Here is a 23197-nt window from a genome sequence, read left to right as displayed (position 1 = left end):
ATCCACCAGCAGCACTCCTGTGTCTTTACCATCCCATTCACAAGCCTCCTTGATGAATTAGGGTGCTAAAGAAGCCTGTACTGAAACATCCATATCTTCCAAACCACTGTTTTTGCTCAGATGTATATACTGCTACCAGTCAGTTAAGTCCTAGATTTTTGACCCTCTGGTGTTGGACTTTGGCCTTTACTATAGCAGTATAGCTTTCATCTAAGATAATAAATAAGATAGCTAAGATGTGGAAAGAATGTCAGTTACATTTTACATCTGCAGTGAAGACTTAAGGAACAACTGGCCCTTTCTAGTTTTCTGTGATGAATGATTTAGATCCTTTTTCATATTCACAATACGAGCCCACTGAAGTGCTGTTACTTTGTGAAACTGTTCTTCTTAATGGTTTGAACTGTATACGAATGGTATTACTTATTACTAGTGTTAATGATTTGCAGGTTGGATGGAGTCAGGTTAGAAAATGGAAAAATTAATGTTGTCAACAAGAAGAATGGGAACAAACCAAAGTTAAATCAGAAGAAATGGTAAACTTTTTAAATCAAGCTTCCTCTACCCCCACCATCTTCCTTTTATGTCATCTCTTTATCTGTTACGTGTAGGCTAAGGTTGATCAGCTGTATTTTAACTTCTGGGGTACACTTGTCTCTTTCACAGTAACTCATGTTTGGCAGTTCTCTGTAGATGCTTACAGACTGATCTATGAAGTAGTATTCTGGGATAGATTATGTATGGTATATTTTTGCTGCTTTTTGCTGTACATTAACATGTTCTGTGGATTAACAGTGTCGTAGAATACTAATGCCAAGAGAAGTATTGTGGGTAATCCAGTCAAAAGCAGTATGACTTTTGTATATATGCTTTCTGTGACAATAAGACTCTGTGGATTGGAAATAAGCAAATGTATAAAATTTTATCTAATTAAGAAAATCTCTGGAATATCTTTCAACAGAAAAATTCCTTATGTTTTTATCAGTGATGTTTGTTTTTTAATTCCATTGGTGTGATTGGGTTATTTATACCCAAAGGCTTGAATACTACTTATGTAGTAAAAGCTACATTGCATAAGAGTAGCTTTTTCGAAGAATTTGGATTACTTCACTCTTAAAATGCGTTGTCAAAGCTTATAGTAGCTACTAATGTAAAAGAAATAACTAACTAACATAGACCATTTAAGACTGACTAAAATTAGCCATAATTAATTTATTTGGTCATAGCAATTTTGAAACAGTAATTGACTGTGTTTTGAAGGAAGTACTTCGTATGGAATTTTGAGCGCTCAACTTTGAGCAAAAAATGTCTCTCTTGAAACTATTGTGCCTGTACTTTTAGGTTCATTTTATATGATATTATTAAAGTTCAGGTGTGTTTTATTTTAAAGGATAAATCCTAACTTGCTAAAGTAAGCATGTAATTTGTAGAGTTTACAACTTGTAGCTCTTCTGAATAGTCACAGTTCTGATCCTATTAAATATCTTCTAGTTCGTACCTCTGCGATGTGACCCTGAAATCTTTAGATGGAAAGGAATTCCCGTGTCATAAGTGTGTACTTTGTGCAAGACTTGGTATGTGTGTGTATTTTTATATATATATATAAAATATGAGTCATACTGTCTTTTTTAACTGAAATTTTCTTGCATCTTGAACTGAAATGCCTTTCTTTACAGATTATTTTCACAGCATGTTAAGCAGCTCATGGATTGAGGTAAGCTTGCCAATAAACATGTGTGGTGGCATGTTTTGTTGCATCAAATAAGTGACAGCTTTTCAGTTTTTCCTAGAATAACATTTCCTAAATACTGGGGAAAAGGAAAGGCTGGAAGCTTGGATCCTGTTTGCGAGAAAAAAAAAAAAATCCACATTTTGGTTACTCTATATTTGGACTATTGAGATTGTATATTAAATGAGCAATAAATGTCATAATGTATATCAAATGAAATTAAAGTATTACTTTTGTTTTAAAGGTTTATTTTGAGCTAGTTCATGGATTTATAAAAGCTGCTGGACTGTTCTTATGGGATACTGCTTTGGATGAATTTTCATTTTCTTTCTGTAAAAGATCTTACAATTTAAATAGTATTCAATATGGAATAGCTTTTCATATGTACTGTGTCAAAGATACAGCAGAATCAAGAGTCTATGTGTAGAATCTCTAGTTGACTTTTACTGTTAATGAAATAGAGGATAGCAAGGACTATTCCACTTACCAGCTGCTGCTTCAAAAGGTGTAGATCTTTTATTTGTCTTGGTTTCCATTTGCTAGCTGTATGTCAATGCCCTGGTTGTTCCTGGACACAGTAATTTCACAAAATGGCTCTGTTTAAGTATCTGAATACTATTGATAATGCTTGTTGAAAGAGAGGAAAGGTGTAGATGGAGAAGCATTTTTCAGAGATTGAAAGCTGAAGCAGTGTGCAAGAGTTTTCTCAACTTTCATAGCTTTTTGGCAGTATGTACATCTAAGAACCTGACAAAGTACTGGCAGTTCTCTTCTGCTGTGTAACAGAACTTCACCTGTTCTCTAAGTTACTGTGCTGCCTTTTCCTCAGTCATCCCTGAGGAAACATATCCAAAACACTGAGAGACAAGTGAGATTTTTTTTTTTTTTTTTTTTGGTGTTGAATGTCCATTTGTGTAGTTGATTTCTATATCAGTTGTGTATAGTTTGAAAGCTATCTATTATTTCTTAGGTAAATCTAAACCATCCTAAATTCATAAGTAAATATTTTGTGAATCGAATGCTCTAGATGTTGTATAAAAGTCTTAATCTCTGTAAGAGGTTATCAAACTTTAGACAGGAAATACGTTAGTACCAGCAGCATGTTCTAAAGCAAAAGAAATGTTTTTGTATAAAGCTTTGCTTCACTACCACCTGAAATAAACCAAAGTTGTTAAGCAGTGATGTTGCGTGAACACAAATGGTGACAATTACATGGTTTAATGGCTAATGTTTGCTCATACAAAAGCTTTGCCTTAATGGTTAAGAAGGTTCTTCAAGTGGAGGATTTGCTGAGGACCTTGTTTTCTGAGGGATTAACAGTAATGGCTACTTTCATTTTATTCTTGCATGAGAACTTGTGATTTCACTCCATCTTTTACCTTGAAAGGAAAGCAGTTCAGTACTTGCATAGGGGATTCCTGTCATTCTACTTTCAGACAATTGTGGATAAAGTGTTATAATCAAGGAGGATTGTTAGAGAAGATGGTCAAACTAATGAAACACTGAACTATTTCATGGATATGTATTCAGAAGTTTGGGTAGATTTTAATTGCTCTGCTACAATCAATTCTTAATTGAAGAACTTGAACAGATTTTGTGCAAATGCTTAAATAATTGTTTAACTTTGAAAATGTGACCCTCAGTCTAAGTCATTTGCTAAACATAATTGCTCTCTTAATTTTGTATTTTATTCCAAGTAGTCAGCTTTTTTTTTTTTTTAATCCTTTTGCCTTTTAGGCTTCTTGTTGTTCAGCTCTGGAAATGCCAATCCATTCTGACATACTACAGATAATTGTAGATTACCTGTATACAGATGAAGCTCTTGCGATAAAAGGTGCCATTAATATATTTTCAACTCAACTGTAGCTCCTGCAATTTTTATATTTTTAAAATAGAAATTCAATACTTAATATGTTTGTGTTGAAGTTCTATGTAGAAAATCTAATTTTTTGTAACTCTTGCTTTAGATTTTGAGGTGATAGCTCAGGTCTTTTTGTACCTTTTCTTTAGTTTGTCAAACTGCAGTTTTCCTTTTCCCTCCTTCTCTTCCTTCAAAAAAATGACTGTTTGTGCTCTTCTAAGCTATTCCTTGTGCTGTGAAAATCCTATCAAAATTTGCAAAGACATTACATTTGTCCTTTGGTAAATTTTCATTGAATCTGTATGTGTTATAGTTGCTTTTGACTTGCCCACAGTGTTTACATGATGCTTTGTTTTCCAGATTCTCAAAATGTGGAATTCATATGTAATGTTCTTGTGGTAGCAGACCAACTTCTTATATCCAGACTCAAAGAAATCTGTGAAGTAGCCATTGCAGAAAAACGTGAGTTGTTCTGCTTGTATTATAAAGCATTAGAGAATAAAAATTGCTTTTTTTAGATGTTAATGTTCTTGCCTGTTTCAGCACAGAATTATTTGCTTATATTCCTTCGCTCTGATTACCTTTTGCTGTTCATTGCATAGCTGTTAACAGTTGCTTCTTTAGTTTGGGTGATGTTCTAGATTAGCATGATCTTTCATTCCTTATGCATCATTGTCTTCCTCTCATGCTCTTTAATAGAAGGAAAAAAAAAGTAAATAAAGCAAAAAGCAAAAAGAAAAAAAAAAATCCAAACCCACTACAACAAAGAAACCAAACTTTTATAAAACCTTTATTTCATGGAATGTAAACTTCTTGTGTTTAAAACGTGGTAAAATGAATTCTGTGTTTCTATTTCTGTCCTTGTATTTAGTTCTACTAGTTCTTCTGCTGTTTGTTTGGCACAGTGCTATTTCTATATGGCTATGAAGATCTGCCTCTTCTAGAAAACACTAAGTATTGTTGCTTAGCTTGATACAAGAAGTTAGCATACAATTTTTCCTTGGCATTTCATAGTGACTTCCATTTTTCTCTCTCTCTCTCCCCTGCCCACTGCTGCTTCACCACCTTTTTTTTTTTTTTAATCTTTCTCCCTGCTAAAGGAACATTTGGAGCTTTAAGAACTGTTTCTGCTGTATATGAAACTTATTATTTTTCTTTTTCCCCTTTGATTTGGACTGCTGAGTTTCAATATATTGAAACTGATACGTTTGTAGGTAGGGCCTTTCTATTTTTGTGAAGCAGCCGTTGCATTCAAGCTCCTACAGAGTTATGTGGAGCTTGCTTTAGTTTGTGGCTATTTGAGCGTTAGCATTTTTTCCAGGAATGGAGAAGTATATGATATGTTTCAATAACTAGATCATGCTGTGCAATAAGTCTTAAAAACTGCTGCATGATATTGCAGCACATTGTCCAATTTGGTTTGTTCTGTTTCTTCTTTGCAGTTACTTTAAAGAATGCTGCCGAGCTGTTGGAGTTCTCAGCAATGTATAATGCTGAACAGTTAAAACTGTCCTGCTTGCAGTTCATAGGACTCAATATGGCAGCTTTGCTTGAAGCAAGGTAAGGAGGAATTCAAACATCCCAAAAAGGCAAAAGGGTTGGAAGAACTAATATGAGCAGTTAAATGTTAAAATGCAACTGAATGCTGCTAGTTTAAAGGGAGACTTGTTTTTGACAAACAGGGAGAAACTACTTAAATAACTGTACATACTGTACCAGTTCTATAGTACAAAACTCTATGTTACAATCTGGCGCAAAGAGCCTGAATTAAGGGGAAAAACCTCTCTTGGCTTCGGTGGGCTTTGACATTAGGCCTAATCTTGTTCATTCTTTTTTTTTTTTTAATTGTTTTTGAAGATATATAAAACAGCTGTGGTTTTTTTGTTGGTTGCTTTTTTTTCTTTCCTCTTTTTTTTTTTCTTGTTTTTTGTTTTTTTTAAGCATCATAGTTACTATGCAAATTGAATTTATTTTAAGTAGGTTTATTATAGCTGGTGCATTTTCTAAAGAGGATGGGCCTGCCTGCTGGTAGTCTCTTTGCTTTACATGTCTGCAGTGAGGGCTGAACAAATTAATTAATTACCCTTGCTTTCCACAATGATGCAGCTAGGGTTCTAAGAAGTTGAAGATGTTCTCTGGCCTTTCTTCTCTTGATGTTTTTGGACAGGGCTTCAAGTTGCTTCCAGAGTACAGGTCATCTTCTCAGAGCAAGCCTTATCAGCACTGATTAAACTTCTTTTCCAGCAAAGACTTTAAAAAACCACACCCAAAACCCAACCAACCAAAAGCCCCTGCATCTCTGTTATTGGTACACTCTGTCCACTCCTAGCATTTTTATCATGCTTCCTTTTACCTACATAAGTTTTTAGAGGTCTGAACCAGTTCAGAATGCCAGAACTTCATTGCTCTGTCACACAACTGCTCTGCTTGTACCACAGATACAGGGATTCATTCATATTAGCAATTTTCCTCTTTCCTTATAAAGTATAAACATTTTAACCTTTGACTTTGGAGAGAAGAGTAAAAATCTCCTAACATTGTCTTAAGTATTATTCTGAATTCAGGTTTGCTTCATCTTAAGCCTGGAAAGGACATGAAACATCTTACTACACTTAAGACACTATCTGCATTTTAGTGAAAATCTGAAAATGTCATTACTGGGTAGCAAGACTTTCAATCTGAGACACCTGAGACAGATAGAACTTCTATCTGTGACAGCTTTGTGCAAGGAGAGCTGCTCACACGGGCAAGATAGTTCTGTTGAATAAAGTTTGTTGCTGTACTATTATTTTTTGGCATAAATGTCAATGTCAAGGAATGTTGTGGCTGAGTTTTATAGAAGAATTTGCATAGACTTGGAGTGTTAGATGTATGTCAAGAAGACTTGAAAGTATTTAGAAATAGATAAACTAATGACCAGTTCACGATAACTTAACTATATAGGTCTGTATTGGCTGTGGCCTTAAGTAAAGGTAGGCTGTCTGGAAAGGTTGTGGGTTTAATCCTGCCTTACCAAGGGCATTGACTAGTTTATATTTTGTGTTTGTTTTCTTCCTTCTGACTCTGGGACCACCGTGAATAGGCAGTAATGCCTGTATGTGAGATTCATCTAAAATGTTCATTTGAATTTTTCATTAATGTGATGGGTTTGTTTGTTTTTTTTTAAGCTGGTAAGATAAATCTATTTGTTTTTATTTTTTTTTTTAAGGACTCTGGATGTCTTAAGTGATGAAGTTGTAAAGGATCTTTCTGTTTATTACAGGAAAATGGTAAGTTGTACAACTTGAGTGTAAGCTGATTAGGTTTAAAATGAGAACAGAGGAGTAATAAATACATACCTGCAGGGTCTGTAGATGACAGGCTGAATGTGAAACATCTGACTTAAAAGCTAAGGTTAGCTGCTGCTATTAGTGAGCTCATATTTCATTATTCACTATCCACTGCTGCAACAGTATTGTGTCCTTTAAATTAATTAATTATACATATTAAATGTATTAATGTTCTGTAATTAACAATTGTTGCATGAAAAACATAAGAAAAACCTATGGAAAAGAGAGTATGTTACTTAGAAGAAAGTAAATTAGGTTTCTTCAGTGTAAAGTTCAGGGTGATCATATAGATCTTAAAAGCAGTAAGAAAGATAATGTGAAAGTTGAACTTTAATGGAAAGGGGAAAACCAAGGCACATTATAATGCAGTATTCTTTAACTGTACAGTAGTTTTTGTAAAACCTGTACGCATTTTCTTGTCAGGAGTTATAGGCAGCTAAATTCTCCTTCTGTTTTGCTTAAAGATGTAACTTAAGTTTGTAAGTTGGTTAAATAGTTAATTACTTGATCTGTAAAAGTGTTTTAAATGACAGTCAGTTTTGATCTTTTTACAAGAGATCATATGTTTGCTAGCATACAACTTAAGAGAAACTTAGTGTAACATCTTTTACAACTACAGATTCCAGCCATGGTCAGGAGAGTAATTACACCATATCCAGATGGTCCTGACATAAGTTCTTTTGAGCCTGAAGATGGAGAGAACTTTGTCTTTTTAAGGGAAGAAATGAATACAGAACAAAATTCTCAGTAAGTATCTATTTTTCATCAGCATTTTCTACTAGGTGAGCTGTATATGGTATTTATCACCCTTTGGATGGTGCCTGACTCTCTTTGGGTGCAGAATGCAAATATTAAGAAATAGGAGAAATGGAGATTTCAAAGACTGTTACCAGTTCCCTTAAGTATTTTAAAATGTTACAGAACTGCAGTGGAGCACTTTTTTCAGTATGTAAGTAGCATGTGAGTAAAGGTAGCAAAACAAGCATTCACAGTAATGTTTGGCAGTTGTGCATGTGATGAGAGTATCTGTGTATGTATGAGACCAACTGTGGAGTTCATTGAACTTCACTGAATTAGAAGAAATCAAAAGATTAAAAAACAGACTTTAAGGTACTATAGATCTGTCTGGAAAAATTGTGATAATCTAAATTTCTTAATATTAACAGAATTGTCATGCAAAATACGAAGTTTTGTAGCATGAGTTTTTAATCTGTCAGTTTAAAGTGGCTATTGTGTGGCTGTAGAATAACAAAACCTGTGTTTAAGAGGTGTTAGAAAATGTGATCCAAACAACTGTAGATCAGGTAGTTCAGCCTTCATGGTTTTGTGGACTTCTGTTATTCTGTCTTTGAATGTTTGTTCTGAAAACATAGAGGTGAGAGCTATTGCTCTCAATCTGTAAAGTCTTACCAGACTAACTTAATATGCTGCTTCTCTCTGAAGAGCAAATAATAAAATTAAACTGCTTTTTTTGGTACAGTTTTTAAACTGGAGAAATTGACTATGACATCACAACTATGAAAAGCTAATTTGATAGGATGACTTGTTAACATTCCTCCAAATAATGAAATAAGATGTCACTGTGCAGATTAGACCTCACCTGTGGTATTGTGTACCGTTCTGACCACTTGTGTCAAGAAAAGTTGTGGTAAATGAACTGGTACATGTAGATCAGGGGAATGGAGAGGCTATTTGGTATTAGACTTCAAGCCTTTCAGTGTTTTTAAAGGCTAGACGATAGCCTTTAGGGTGTAGGGCAATCCAAGGATTAAAAAAACCCTCAAGCATCGTAAGGTTACAGTATTGATGCAGGAATGCATAAGTATGTATATAGTTATTCCACGAAAAGCTTCTCAAAGAGGCTTTTTGAAATAATTCTGAATTTCTAATAGTTTTATTAAAATGAAAGATGCCTTTTATTTGATTCCACTCTTCCTAATATCATATATAGGAACATGTGACATTTTGGTGACATGACCATATACCTGCTTTATTGTAGAAGTAGTATTATGTTGGTGACAGTATTTGTGTTGAGGAAAAGTGAGACCAACTGTAGACTTTATTGAACTTCACAAATTTAGGAGAAATCAAGAGAGAAGAATGTGGAGACTTGAGTGTAGTTTGCTTTATGTCAATTGCTGTGATGTGTAGCAGGTTTAATCTCACCTAGGTGGCAGTGCCAGCCTATGCAGCTGCTGTATGTTCCACTGTCTCAGCAGAAGTCTTTGTGCAGTGTACTAGACCAGAGACTAGATCTAGATTGAAAAGAACTTTTCCTCCTAGATTGTGTGTCGCGCCCCCCCCCCCAATTAGTTTACTAAATAGTTGTGCCAGTGCATAAGCAGAGCAGGAACAAGCAGCTAGTGACAGCTGGTGGGACCAGGTATTACTGCTTGAAGTATAGCTGCTGCTGCTGCTGACTGAAAAACTTGACATTGACACTGATAGTTCTGAGGTTCAATTTCTTTGGCTTTAATCCATCTTGGGTGTTTTGGTTTTTTTTGTTGTTTTGTTTTTAATAGGGAAGCCCTTTTCAAAAGAGCAAAAACTAAGGCAAAAAAGAAGCCACGAAAACGGTCTGACAGCTCTGGAGGATATAATCTATCAGATATTATTCAGAGTCCAGCCTCTACAGGTCAGTGGGAAAGAGGTTCCTTTCAGGTATCAAAACAGAACATTAATATGCAATGCAATGAGATGCCTATACTTCAATAAGGATATCTTGCAAAGATTATTTCTTTTCTAGTGAACACCATAGCTGAATTTGAATAGTGGATTCTTAAGATTAAGTTTTGTTTGAAGGGATCTTTGTCATATTAAACTTGTGCCCAAAGTTCAGATTCTGTAAAAGCATGTATTTTATGAAATAAAATTAACGGACACTTTCCCATGTGGTTTTAATAAGTGGAACATTCTGCTAAGGTGTGTTTTTGGTTTTGTTTTTTTTCTGGAATAGAAAAAATAAGTTAGTCACTGTTTACTGAAAAGGTGGTAGAAGCCTTCATTTTCAATACAAAAATCTCAGTGTTACTTCACAAAACTGTATATTGTGAGACAGAGAAAGAAAACTGGGAGTAATCTTATTTTGAAAAAGTATTTAAGGTAGTCTTAAATTTGCTTATACTTACTACAGTCTAGTATACTGGACTAGGTAAACTTCTGATTATTTTGTATTCATCATATAGAGTGATGCTTTTTTAAGCATCGTTTAGTCCAGCTCTCATGATTTAATAGTTCTACTCTTTTCTTATTTCTTAGGCTCAGTAAAACTGCATAAAACTAACTCTGTAGAATCACTTCCAGAACTCTTAACATCTGACTCTGAAGGTAGTTATGCAGGAGTGGGTAGCCCCAGAGACTTGCAGTCCCCTGACTTCACAAAAGGATTTCATCCAGAGAGGACTGAGGTTGGATTTATTTGTTCCTATCAATTTATTCGTTTGTGTTTATCTAGCCCATCAAAATCAGAGTTTGTATTTTGGAGTGTTTCTGAGAAGCTGTTGTCCTTAAAATGGTGTAGACAACATTTGTCTGATAAAGCAAACAAAAATGAATATTGCTTATTACATCTTCTAAGGGTAATTTATTCATGTGGTACCATAATGAAAATTTTTGTACACTGTAGTGTCCAGAAAATTTCAAATTGAAAGAGTAATTACGTAAGGTCTCCATCTACTTCATTTAAAACGCAAAGCAAATCTGAAGTTCAGAGCCAAAAAACAAAAACAGAAGCCAAAAAAACTCCAGGAAAATCCTGCTGTTCTTCAACTATTGTAGTTGGACAGAAGTACGGTCCAGGATAATTGAGCCATAACTGGCAAAGAGAAATAAATTTGAGAGAATCATGCGTATGTTAAGTGTTAAAGCTTTAGAAGTGAACATCTTGGAGTGACTTTTCCAATATCAAGATGAATATTTGGACTTAAATGATTCAGGGTAAAGTGTGAAGTGAGGAGGAAAAAAAAAAAGGTACAAATAGCAGCAGACTGATCAGGGATTCACTACATTATTGCTGTTCTGAGGTATCCTTTAAAATCTTTTCACTTACATGTGTCATTCAAGTTGCTTGTAGCATCACTCTTTTTTTTCTAAGTGGAAAAAATGTGAGAATATTTACTCTACATTTTTCTGTCTTTTTCTTAGATAAAGGACAAAGCATGCAGTCAGGGTATGAAACCCTCTCAACCTAACAAGGAGATGATGAAGTCATACAAGGCATCATCAGCATTGACACAGTCTGTTCCACAGTCCATTCCCAGTGCCAAAAACAACTCTGCAAGCTCTCCCAATTGGGTAGCAACCAGTTTCAGGTGGAGTAATTGTTGTGGTGCCTACCTAACTTAACAATCACTTGGTAGTGAATGCTGGTAATGTTCTATTCAGGCTAAAAAGTTATCTGCTCTTCAAAATTATCACACATTACCTGATACGTGAATTTAAGATTTTGCTATTTAATAAAACTGGTACATTTTTTAATTATTCTTTAAGAAAAGTAATTGCTAGATAGATTTATTTTTTTTTAGGGTTTTTTTTTTTAAAGTGCTACCAGAATATGTGGTAGTTTTTAGTGGAATCAGACCATGCTTGAAGCTGTTAGAAGCACCATTGTACTTGGACATTTTTAAGGCATGCCTGGAGACTTAAATGGTCTGTGCAAATCAACACCACAGGTTTAACTTATACAGTAATAAAAAAATTATTATTAATTTTTATCTGTAGCCGTATCTGCATATGAAAAAGGAGCAGTACTGTGATAGACTGAAGTTCTGTCTTGCCTGGTGTCCTGTCTGAGAGAGTTGTTAAAGGTTGAATAGAGAAGAGTTTAAGGATTTAGGGAATCATATAGCAATAAGTTCCCACAATCTTCCCAGGCTCTATTGGTTTGTGGCTGATGGGCTTTGTTAATACAGGTGATACAGCTGTAGAAATTAAAAGTTGGAGCTCTGAAGTATATTGTTTGGTGAGCAAGGTCCATTAGGAATCTGTGTTTTGTCTCACTATGTATTTGCGCAAGCCAAGTCTATGCAGAGAGGGTAACACATCCCATAACCAACTCTTTGGTCTATAGACTAGTTGGAAGAAGCTCCATCTTCACCTGTTATCTTAGAGTTCTTTTTGAATATTTTTTAGAGGATTACATGGAAGGGGAACAAATAAAACCATAGGACTCTGTCATTATGTCACTGTGCCTTTATGGGTTTCCCTTGTACTCTTTCTTTACTTTTTCTAGTATTGCTGCTATGTCAGGAGAAAGCAGGCAGCACTGTTATGTAGAATGTTTAAAGGATTGATACTGTAGTGTATTTGGTTGAACTACTGTGGAGGAGAAGTGACGACAGGGTTTGATGTGACCTGCCAGGGGTTAATTCACTAGTTTGTCTATGGTAGTTGGGTTTATGTGGGGAGAGACAGAGGGAGTTGTCGTGGTTTAACCCCAGCCAGCAACTAAGCACCACGCAGCCGCTCACTCACTTCCCCCCCATCCAGTGGGATGGGGGAGAAAATCAGGAAAAGAAGTAAAACTCCTGGGTTGAGATAAGAATGGTTTAATAGAACAGAAAAGAAGAAACTAATAATGATAATGATAACACTAATAAAATGACAACAGTAAGTAATAAAAGGATTGAAATGTACAAATGATGCACAGGGCAATTGCTCACCACCCGCCGACCGACACCCAGCCAGTCCCCGAGCGGCCAAAAAAAACTGCCTCCCCCCCCTTCCCAGTTCCTAAACTAGATGGGACGTCACATGGTATGGAATACACCGTTGGCCAGTTTGGGTCAGGTGCCCTGGCTGGGCATGAGAAGCTGAAAATCCTTGACTATAGTCTAAACACTACTGAGCAACAACTGAAAACATCAGTGTTATCAACATTCTTCACATACTGAACTCAAAACATAGCACTGTACCAGCTACTAGGAAGACAGTTAACTCCATCCCGGCTGAAACCAGGACAGAGTGCTGCTTATATTTTATTTCAAAACCTGTCCTTGAATGTAGTTGTAACAGCTTAATTTGCAAATGCCTTGTAAGTACACAGGTTTTAATTTATAGTTTTTATGTAAAGCCTGGAAATGTCTGGATTTAATTCATGTTCATTTCTGTGGAAGTTTAAAATTAGGTCATTTATGAAAACAAAACTGATTCCTAAAGTTTGAGAATGTTACTGGTATTTGTATAGAGCTCTAACTTTGCAAAGAGTGTTCTGTTTGCCATGTGAAATAATTTTAATCCTGTTCTTCAAAGGAAGATCTAATTCAACCTTCATGAAAGAGCTGTGAGCAATGCCTCTCTAACACTTAGCATGAGCAGTTGACTACTAAATAAGTATCCTGGATTTAGGTATCTAATTTTTTTAAAGTAATCATAGTTCACATCTTTTTGTTTCATAGTATAATGAGTCTTGAAAAGTATTTTTATAGTGTTCTCTTAATTATGTATATATTTATAAAAGTTTTGTCAGAAACATTCTATTTGAGGTTTGCCATAATTGAGGAAACAGACATAAATTATACATCCGGTTACCAACCTTATGTATGATTTAGAGGATTTCAGTGAAGGCTGGAGCTGTGGAATGTAAGTAAAAATGAGTGCCTTGTAAGGTAACTTTTTATTTTTCATTTAGCCCTGCCAGCCCTCCTGCTATGGATCTAAGAACCATCATGGAAATTGAAGAAAGTATGCAGAAATGTGGAACCATGCCAAAGGCAAATTCAGGGTTGGTAAAAAACCAAAATCTATAAAAGAAAAGTGTGATAGACCAGGCTATTATGAATTTACTTAGTGGTTCAGGCAGTTCAGAGTTTAAAAAAAGCAGGAGAGAAGTTGTCCTATTTGTTTTCGAACAGCTTTGTTTAGTTCAGTTCATTATGGTGTTTTTCTGCCAGCGTACAAAATTTATCCCTTCATTTTACTGTAGTCTTGTTTGGTCCACTGCTGCAAAAGCATGTCTTAGCTGTTGAAATGTGAACTAAAGAGCTAGTAAATGAGTATCTTAAATCAGTGGCCTGCTCTGCTGAGCTTTCCAATTTACAACCAAAAAGAATTAATTCTTGTCCCTAGCACTTCAGAAATTACTTGTGGACCACTACTGTAATTGAACCTGAAGTTTGTTTCTTGTCTCGCATTCTCTGAACATCCCCAGCACCCATGTGTTGATATTAACAATTTTTCCTCAGACAGAAGCAAGGGTGGCTCTTGCTCGGAGAAGCATCCCAAAGACACAGGGAGATAAATGTACTTTTTCAGGAGGCAGTGGATTAAACCTAGTGTTTCTTAACTGGCAAGGTATGGGAAGAAAACTGGAGGTGACTTTCATGACCTTTGAAGTGTGGCATTCTTGTAAAAGAGAGCTAGGACAGTAGTCCCGGAGCCTAGTAAAAGGTTGCTGGCTAGCTAGATTCAGAAGCCGTGAACAAAACAGCCAAAGCTGAGGAATCCGATAACTTAGAAAACAAGTTATTACAAATAGAAAAAATGGCTATATGCTGTTGTATACGTTTTTTATGCATCAATATTTTTGATTTAAGGGAGCTAAGCTTCTAACAGTCTCTAAAAAGTCACAAAATTAGAAAATAGTCTTCATCTGGTGGTAGTCCATCTCTTTTTAGAGGCTTGATTCCTACTCTGCATGTTTTCGTTTGTAGACATCTATGGAAAGAATAGTTTTATGATGCTTTTCTTTTTGTCACTCTTGATATTCATTGATCCTCCTTTTGCTCCCTAGCCATCTGACCACTCCCCCCCCCCCCCACCTATACTCCGCTTTTGGCACTCTAGACAAAGTATTTTGATCAAGGAAAGAAGTATTTCTTAGTTTAATTTGGAAGATTAAAGGCGAGTCATCTCAAAGGACACTGATCTTGCATCTTCTCTCTGCAATATCACTTCACAGCAGAATGGTGTCTCATGGAATCAAGCTTTCTCAGAAGCAAAGAAAAATGATTGCCCTGGCAGCAAAAGATAATGGATCAGTAATTAGCAGCACGGAGTCTGCTACACTAATAACCACACCGCCTCCACCTACAAAAGTTGCAAAACTAGGGAATGCATGGTATGTTACAAATCAAATATCACTTCTTTTTCTTTGGAGGGTTTTTACATTGGATAGTCTCTTAGAAGCAGTTTCTTAAATAAAAATGGCCTAGGTTCTGTTCATTAAAAAGACTAGCATCGAACTATTTCTATCTACATTTGATAGTAATCTAGAAATTCAAAGGGAGCAGGGAAATGCAGTGGTTGCAGTCTACCAGTTCTTTGAAATTTTGCTATAGTGTGTCAGAAGACTGCATCCCATCTGGTTCTTGCCTGTGTGTGATGTGGTATTTGCAGATGGTATCAAAGTGAAGCATAGAAAAAGAAGGCTGAGCACAAGCTCTGAAACTTAGTCAGGAAGAGGTTATTGAAAACCATTATTAATGCTGTTTTTTCTCTGTCAAAAATGTAAAGAAAAACGTTAGCCCTTCCTAACAGGGAGGGGAATGACTTTGGAGTAGAGCACAGTTGACCAAAATTATAGATAACAGAGTTATCTCCATGTCTAGGAGCTGGAGGGAGTGATGGATGCTGCTAAGAATTCTTATGGTGGAAGGATGCATAATGGGTTTAAAATGACTTTTAATGCTGATTACATGCAATTTAAATGTTCAAGTTAATATCACCGCATTGAATGGAAAAATGGTTTATCATCTGGTCAATGAACTAGGTTTACAACAATGAATGTAATGAGGTGCTAGCCCAATTCATGCTTTGCTCTTCACATTTACAGTTGGTATTGGATGAAAGCATAAAGGCATAACTGTAGAAGTTGCAAGCTGTGTAAATTTAATGTGTTTGTTTACTACAGAATAGATACCTATGTGCATGCTCTTCACTTGAGGTAAATGTTGGGCAGTCCTCCCCCTTTCCCTGTTCAAGAAGGTCTAGCCTTTTATTGCAGCTTGTTTCTGTATGGGTACCCTAGAAGAACTGTGAGTCCATCTCCTCTGTCTAGAGCTTACCTGTTTGTGTTTCAGTGGGAGCAAAGCTTGCTGCATACCCACCACAGTTATTCTATTTTAAATGAAGTCTTTTTTAGACAATTTAGCTGTTTTAGATGCTATTGTAGCAGTTTTCCTTCTGTGTTGGGTAGATTTCAAAGTAAAACAGGAGTCTGTCTTTCAAAGGATAGGTTGATTTTCCACAATTAGAGCTGTATCTTTTGGCTCTCTTTCCTTTGATCCTTTATATGAATTGGTTGCTCCTTTCAGAAATAAGAGCAGTAAGCATCTGCTGGAATCTTTGCCTTTCCGCTATGCTCCTGTAAGTTCAAAACAAGACATGTAGCCTGTTAGCTATTTAATGAGTGTATAGAGAGGAAAAAAAAATCACATCACTAGCTGGCTGAGGAAAAGGTGGGCTGCTTTCTGGCAGCAGTTGCTTCCTGAGAGGCGTTCTGTGTCAAAAGGTTTAGGGTAATAATCTAGAACTGCTTGCTTCTCTGCTCCATTTCATGTATCTGTGATTTCATCTTTCTTTTTTGGATGGAAGCTGTTATGATCAGCACCTTGAGTTTGAAGTGCCTTTAGATTTTTTTGAGATAGGTCTGTTGGTATGCTATTATTTTAGTTTATAGTAATAATGGTAATATCCCAGAATGTAACAATGGTAAAATAGAGCTGGTGTTCAAAATATTTGTCAGTAACTTATGGGAAAAACTGTGAGAGTATGTTGTAATCATCCCCAAATCATCTATTTTAAATCAGATAACAATTGATCCTAAAATGGTATTCTATTGCCAGTCATGACACCAGAACAAGCTTTGCTTCTCTAGTGGACACTATGCAGTACATTCAGCTTTATGGTTAAAGGGCTTTAGTATTTTACAGGGCCTGTCAAGGATCATGTCAGTCTGATCTGAAATGGGCAGTTGCTTGGTGAATTCAAGGTAGTGTGGCATGATGTGTTCTTCAAGTAGTGATTCTGACAGTGATGGCTGGGATTACTCCAAGGGTTAGTGAAAGTAGGGACAAGAATCTTCTCGGTAGGCGTCTGCTGATTGGGTTGATTACAACTAAAAAAAAGTTACATGCCATGTATTTCTAGTGTCCAGCTTACAAGCTATAGAGGTATGTTACTACAGTAGTTATTTACAAAAATGAACTGCCTAAGATCACCTAGTTTTAAAAATATCCAGCACACAATATTTCAAGTGAATCTAAGAAAAGGTTGAATTCTTTTGTTTTGATTTATACAAGCAGGACTTAAATATCTGTTTTCTCAATTTGTTTTCAACCACGTACACCTGATACCAAAATGTGGGGTCTCCTTTACTCCTCCAGCCCCCAAAAGCTATTCTGATACAACACTGAGCAAAGCCCACAATTTTGCCTTAAAGAGGAAATAGAATGAGTTGCTTTGCACCTAAGGATTCAGACTCTACCTGACCTCCGAACTGTAATTGGGACCTTCACAAAAGGAGAAACAAGGTTTGCAAGATTTGTCTTCTGAATTCTAATGAGTGGATGAATTTCAGAATCCTTAACTCTGATCCTCTCAAATGCTCCAAAGAACACGCTACCTGCTTTATACAGCTGATACTGCAGGTCAGGCAGCAAGTTTGTTATTTGGCTTAGCTAATAGAGGTGTCACAGGGCAATTACAGCTCTGAGGCTTTAAATGTACTGGAAGAAACCGAAGGTGAAATTAGATGGTGACCGATACAGGAAATACTGATTTATGCTATCCTTTATTATGTTAAATAACAAAAAAAAAAATCCATCTACTGTTTTTAATCTTACTATGAATGTTATAATTATGCATAAACAATATGTAACCTAACATCTACAATGACAATGTACACAGTCTTACATAAACATATCACACTTATTCACATACTAATGTACACGTTGTTACAAACCCACCACCTTTTTACCCATCAGTGACTCAGTGTGAGAGCACCAGGGAAGCCATGCTCTTGTGCATTACCCGATGGGTGACTCAGAGGGGTGTCCTTGCTGATGTGGGTAAGCAGCAGCAGCTGGCCAGGGGTGCTGCTAATGAGGTGGACCGGGGCCTGTGTGAGTCACTCCTTTTCCTCAGGCACCCAGCAAAGTCAGGGGCCTTTCTGTGAGCAGTGGTCACAAGGAGGTCTTCTCTGGAGTCTTCAAAGGAACTTCCCCGTATGTGCCATGCCGTGGCTTGGGCTGATGCTAATGATTACTGGTGTAGGCATTTCATGGGTATTTTCAACCAGTCATCTTAAATATCATCAGTTAATTTCCTTTTTTGTTTTACTAGGCATTTTCTAAGCTGCAGTTTTATATATTTTTCTCTGACAGACTTTGGGTATCAAGGGAAGGGGCTATGAGAACTCCTTCACAGGAGGATATTTGTATAGGGCATCTATCTTTCTCCAGCCTGGGCTTTCCCTTCTCCCCTTCATACACAACTTTTAGATACGGCAAAGCCTGAAGTAGGTTTTGAAGGACATTGTGTAGCTTACCTAGTTATCTGGGCTTCTTCAGAAGAGGTTTTTGTTAGTTCCTGAAGTCCTATTCTTTACTGTAAGATAAATGACTCTTTAGAAGTACTTGTACTGGCTGACTGAAGCACACAAGCTAGATGCCTCTAGTTGAATGACTGACTTGTTAATACAGGAAGTAAGGTATTAAGAGAAGCTCTTATATGATAAAAGGCATATAAAAATATGGGGCATAACTTCCTTGATCTGACATCTGAATAGTTTGACTATTCATGCTATTCATCTATTCTCTGATAGATAACTCTTTACCTATTGGTGCTGTTTAATTTTAAACTAGCAACTGCCTACGACCTGTTCCTTGCATTTAAAAAGCAAGTATGGACTGATTTTTTGAATATGCTTAGCTAACTGTCTCCAGAAAATACATTGTGCTCTTAAGGTTCTGATTAAACAGTTTTTGAAAGTAGCTGGGCTCTACTGTGTTACACAAACCATCTTAAGCAAAAAGGCCAGGATATACTTCAGGAGGATGGAATCCAATCTAATGCTCATGTGGTCACCATGCATGATTCTGTACGTTCCTCTGCAGTGTTCCTCTGGCTGCCGATCTGGAAAATGCCGGTAGCTCAAGAGTTCAAGCAAAGAACCAGTGGGGGTATATGAATATTTGAAAGTATGCCTAGCTGTTGGAAGAGAGCATTTGTTGAATAAACTTTAAGCTGCTTTAGGCAAGCCATCAATTATTTGATTGCCCCTGCTAGTTGTTCGAAGTATTTTTGTATGTAAGGTAGAATGGTTAAGTGTTACTCATCTGCTCTAATACTATATTTGCAAAGTTATATTCCGTAAATTCACAATGGACTGTTAGAGTGCATTTGGCAATAGATTGAGCTTTCCACACGTGCAATATAGTCAAAGCCTTAGAATGTGTGTTCCAATGAAATAAGATATTCATCTTGGATGTGCAATAAGCACAGTTGCCAGAAGGGTGTGGGACCTTCTGGCTCTTTTTTGGTTGACTAAAAGACAGAGTCTTATCATACACAACGTCCTACCTTTTCTACCAAAAGAAACCCCCACTTTCATAGTTTTGGGGAGAATGAACCTATGTTTCCTCCTTCGAAGAAAAGTGGAAATTAGAAGGGGAGTGGAGGGGAATCACACTAGTAATACTTTGAGAGTATGTCATGCAAGAAGCTAGGTGTTAATTTTATTAGTTGTCCAAATCTAGTTTGTTCAAGGGAGGGGGATGGTTTTTGTTATTTGTTTTGGCTTTTTTTTTTTTTTTTTTTTGAAGCTCAGGCGAGCCTATGGCTTTTCAAGAGTGGAGGCATAAAGGAATTTGAAATCTCTCTTAAAAATTAACAGTTGTGTATTTCAATGTCTAGGTTGTCAGTCTGTCAGTATTCCAGCTTATACTGAAACATTAACAGCTGTTTTGGAACTTCATGCTTTGATGTTTTGCAGTTACAGCTTAGAGGAACGTAGTCATATTCCACTTTTTTAAAAAAAGATGTATAAGTTAGTCTTTTCTAATGCTACAAATTAGATAGAAATGACAGTGTTTCAGGCAGGACATGCTGAAATTTAGAGTTGTTGCTGTTGGGAAAATTTGTACCAGTTTAAGCCAAACCATTTTAAGATACCGGTAATTGTTTTGGATAGGTTCACAAGCTGAGAATGATGCAGGGTTGGGTTTTTGGGGGAGGTTGTTTTGGGGTTTTGGGGATTTTTTTATTTTTTTTTTTTTTTTTTTTTTTGGTGCTGTATTGCAAGTGGATCTGATTGCAGTACAGAATTATCATGAAAATGGGTAGGCTACTTAAACTGTTAAAAGAAGCTTCTGTGACAGCAGATCCCAAGGGAACCATTTGCCTACTTGGTATAGTAAGTTTGGGGAAGTTCTGGTCAAACACTTGCCCAGACTCTTGTCTGCCAGCTGGTAGTAGAAACAGAGGATGTGCAAAATGACTCTGAGGCCCTGCACCTGGAGGTTCCCATTCTGCTTTCTATGCCTTCTACACTGCTCATGCAGTATTAAAAAACAAAACAAAACAAACCAAGAAAAAAAAAAAACGAAACCCAAAACAACAAAAAACCTTCCAAACTTAAGCTCAGGTGGTCTTGCATGGCATTCAGACATCATATATAACTTTCAGATGCTTTTGTTGTAAGATTTCAGATACTATGTTGTAATGCTTTAAGTCCCTCACATTTGTTATCTTAAGTTGTATACAGCATAGATGTAGTTTGAAAGTCTTTGGTTTCAGATGCTTCTGTTATGGTAGCTGCACAAACAATTAGCGTTGTGTAGAAAGCTTGTTTTACTTCAGTAGTGTTTATAATTATTCTCTTATTTCTTTGAGTAGATAATGAGCAGAGCTATTCTTCGAATATGTATTTTGTATATTTGACGATGAGTGGGACTACTGTGCTTAGTAAAGTTAAATGTAAGTGAATGTATGAAGAATTAATTCCAAAGTCTTGATGGATAAGGGAAAGACTAATGTAACTGCCTTGAATTCTTTAAATAAAAAGGCTTTTGGATGAGAAAGTGTTCAGAATAGCTATGATGCTAAATTGCTATATTTTCATACTTGGTTTTTTTTGATTTTCATACTTGTTTATTTTTGAAAGATAATATGCAGACTCTAGTTCAGTAACAGTGCACATTATACTTGGGCAACTAAAAGAAAACGAAGCATATCAGTTTTATGAGTTTTACTGTGGATTAAATGATTTATAGAGCCTCCAGCAGGTATGAGTAACTCATTCAATATCTTGGGAAAGAAGATCAGCTATACTTGACTTTCATGGTGGTAAACTAACAGTATTAGAATGAAAGTACTAAAGCATTGTGTGATTTATGAGAATATTTTTCAAGGAATAATACTGTTAGAAAAGGTACAGGTCGTCTAAGATAAGGTGTCTGTGAAAATAAGGTTGGGGGTTTTGTTTTTCCTTCTAATAAAATTTCCATACTACTGGCTTGTATTTAGGTATTTATTTTCTGATCTTTACCTATTTGACTCATTTTAGTGAATGGGGTCTAGGAGGTGTAATGGTGAGATGCAAAAGCTATGTAATATTGTATTTTTATTTTTAATAACTGAAAAGGCCCTCTTTGCTATCTGAATCATGGAACAATATGGAGTCTTGGAAAGTGCAAGTATAAAATGAGTTGGGTTCCCCCCCCCCCCCTTTTTTTTTTTTTTAAAGGTCATCTTCATTACATTCTGCTTTGCCAAAGTCATTCCGTGATCTTGTAATGGAAGAAGAAAAATGTATGAGTGCAAGTAATTCACCTGGTACTGGTATCAAAAGAGCTGGATATAAAGGAACTGAGGATTCGTCAGTCCAAAACACCATAAGGTAAGAGAGTAGTCTTTTCCTAATTGATCAACCATTATACAAGAACCACAATAACCTGTTTAAACTCTGCTAAAATGATAAAGGATGAAATTGTCATTTAAAAAAAAATCCTGTAAGCATTCTTTAATAATTCTGTTAAGAGCATTTCATTCATAAAATCCTATTATGAATAGGCAGCTTAAAGACTAAAGCAGTTTAATGTCACTGCTTATATTTTGTTTGAGGTTCAGAGTGTTTGCATCTGTATATATGGGCACGTGCGTACGTGTGTATATATATAGACACAAACACTTCAGGCTCCAAACAAAATATATGTGTGTGTGTGTGTACATTCATGTATGTATGTATAAAAGTGATAAACCTATATTCTCTAACTTCTGTAGAAATTAGATATTCTTTAGCATTCAGATGTGACATGTATGAAACAGTTTGCTTAGGAGTATTTCTGTGTAACCACTGAGTGGATAAAATCAGTTTATTCAAACACAGTTCTGGCATTTCCTGATCTGAGTTTTCTTATAAGCTGACTTAATTGTTTAGGTGCAATTTTTCATGGTTTAAGAGGGCTTACTGAAATATTGATGCATTGGTTATGTCTGTGTATTTTAATTACTGTGGGACTACAATTCCAAGGACAAAACTAACTTGTTCTGAGGTGCACGTGAATTTTATGTCTAGTTATTAGATAGTATTGCTCTTTGGTCAGATTGTTTTAGCCACGCATCCTCTTGCTACCTGCAGTAAACCCTCTGTTTTGGGTTAAAATACCTGTCTAAGCTGAGGAAAGAAATCTCAGCCTTATTCCTGAAGGTCTGTATGATTGAGCTGCCCGCCCACCTGCATCTCTTCCCCCTATCATCAGCAACTTTGAATACTATCAACTTCAAATACGTTTACGAGACAGAGAGCCTGAAAACCTTACAGACTTTCCTACCCACCGTCTGGAAGCAGCGCGGGCCAGCTGCCCCACGGTAGCAGGACAGCCGAGGGTGACAGCAGGGCTGGCCGGGCAGTGGCCTCCCTGGCAAGGGCACAGCCTGTTCCATCCCCCTCCAAAAACTGTCCCCTCCCTAAGGAAAAGAAAGTTCTGCTGCACCTCCCTCTTGGTTGCTCAGCTTGTGTAGATACTGGAGTTTCCCTAGGACCAAAGTAGTACGTGTCCTATTGGTAGATGAAGAACAAAATGAGGGTAGAAATACAGGAACATCATGTGTGGGGTGGTGTTGGAGGAGAGAGGAGGAGGGATTTGGAGAGTGTGTGTGCGACGGGTGGGCATTCTTCAGGAACAGGGGGATAAAGCTGAAATTATTGTGGTGGGTGGAGATGTAGGGACATGAAGCACAACTCTGCAGAAAAACAGGTATTGTTAATTTTGTTGCTAGTGAAATAATAAAGCTCTTCATCATATGGGAGACAGCAAGGGCTGGTGATAAGGGAATTTG

At 36.5% G+C, this 23197-nt stretch overlaps 1 protein-coding gene across 4 annotated transcripts in view; it reads left to right on the top strand.

Moving 5' to 3' along the window:
• Positions 1-23197, top strand: part of IBTK (inhibitor of Bruton tyrosine kinase) — a 62555-nt gene that overhangs the window by 26359 nt on the left and 12999 nt on the right. For 2 of the 4 annotated variants that reach the window (XM_075046497.1, XM_075046498.1), the window contains exons 13-26: positions 450-536; positions 1492-1574; positions 1677-1714; positions 3467-3563; positions 3951-4052; positions 5033-5150; positions 6799-6859; positions 7539-7666; positions 9442-9554; positions 10178-10326; positions 11063-11229; positions 13548-13640; positions 14817-14975; positions 21603-21755. In XM_075046497.1, coding sequence (XP_074902598.1) covers positions 450-536; positions 1492-1574; positions 1677-1714; positions 3467-3563; positions 3951-4052; positions 5033-5150; positions 6799-6859; positions 7539-7666; positions 9442-9554; positions 10178-10326; positions 11063-11229; positions 13548-13640; positions 14817-14975; positions 21603-21755 — 1548 coding nt within the window. Of the gene's footprint in view, positions 1-449; positions 537-1491; positions 1575-1676; positions 1715-3466; positions 3564-3950; positions 4053-5032; positions 5151-6798; positions 6860-7538; positions 7667-9441; positions 9555-10177; positions 10327-11062; positions 11230-13547; positions 13641-14100; positions 14216-14816; positions 14976-21602; positions 21756-23197 lie in introns of those variants that run through there. The other 2 variants (XM_075046499.1, XM_075046500.1) reach the window with 2 other exon arrangements.

This window comes from Buteo buteo, chromosome 15 (genome assembly GCF_964188355.1).
Source record: "Buteo buteo chromosome 15, bButBut1.hap1.1, whole genome shotgun sequence".
Taxonomy (NCBI): Eukaryota; Metazoa; Chordata; class Aves; order Accipitriformes; family Accipitridae; genus Buteo; species Buteo buteo.
The sequence above is the reverse complement of the archived record's forward strand: the minus strand, read 5'-3'. Positions and strand labels throughout refer to the sequence as shown.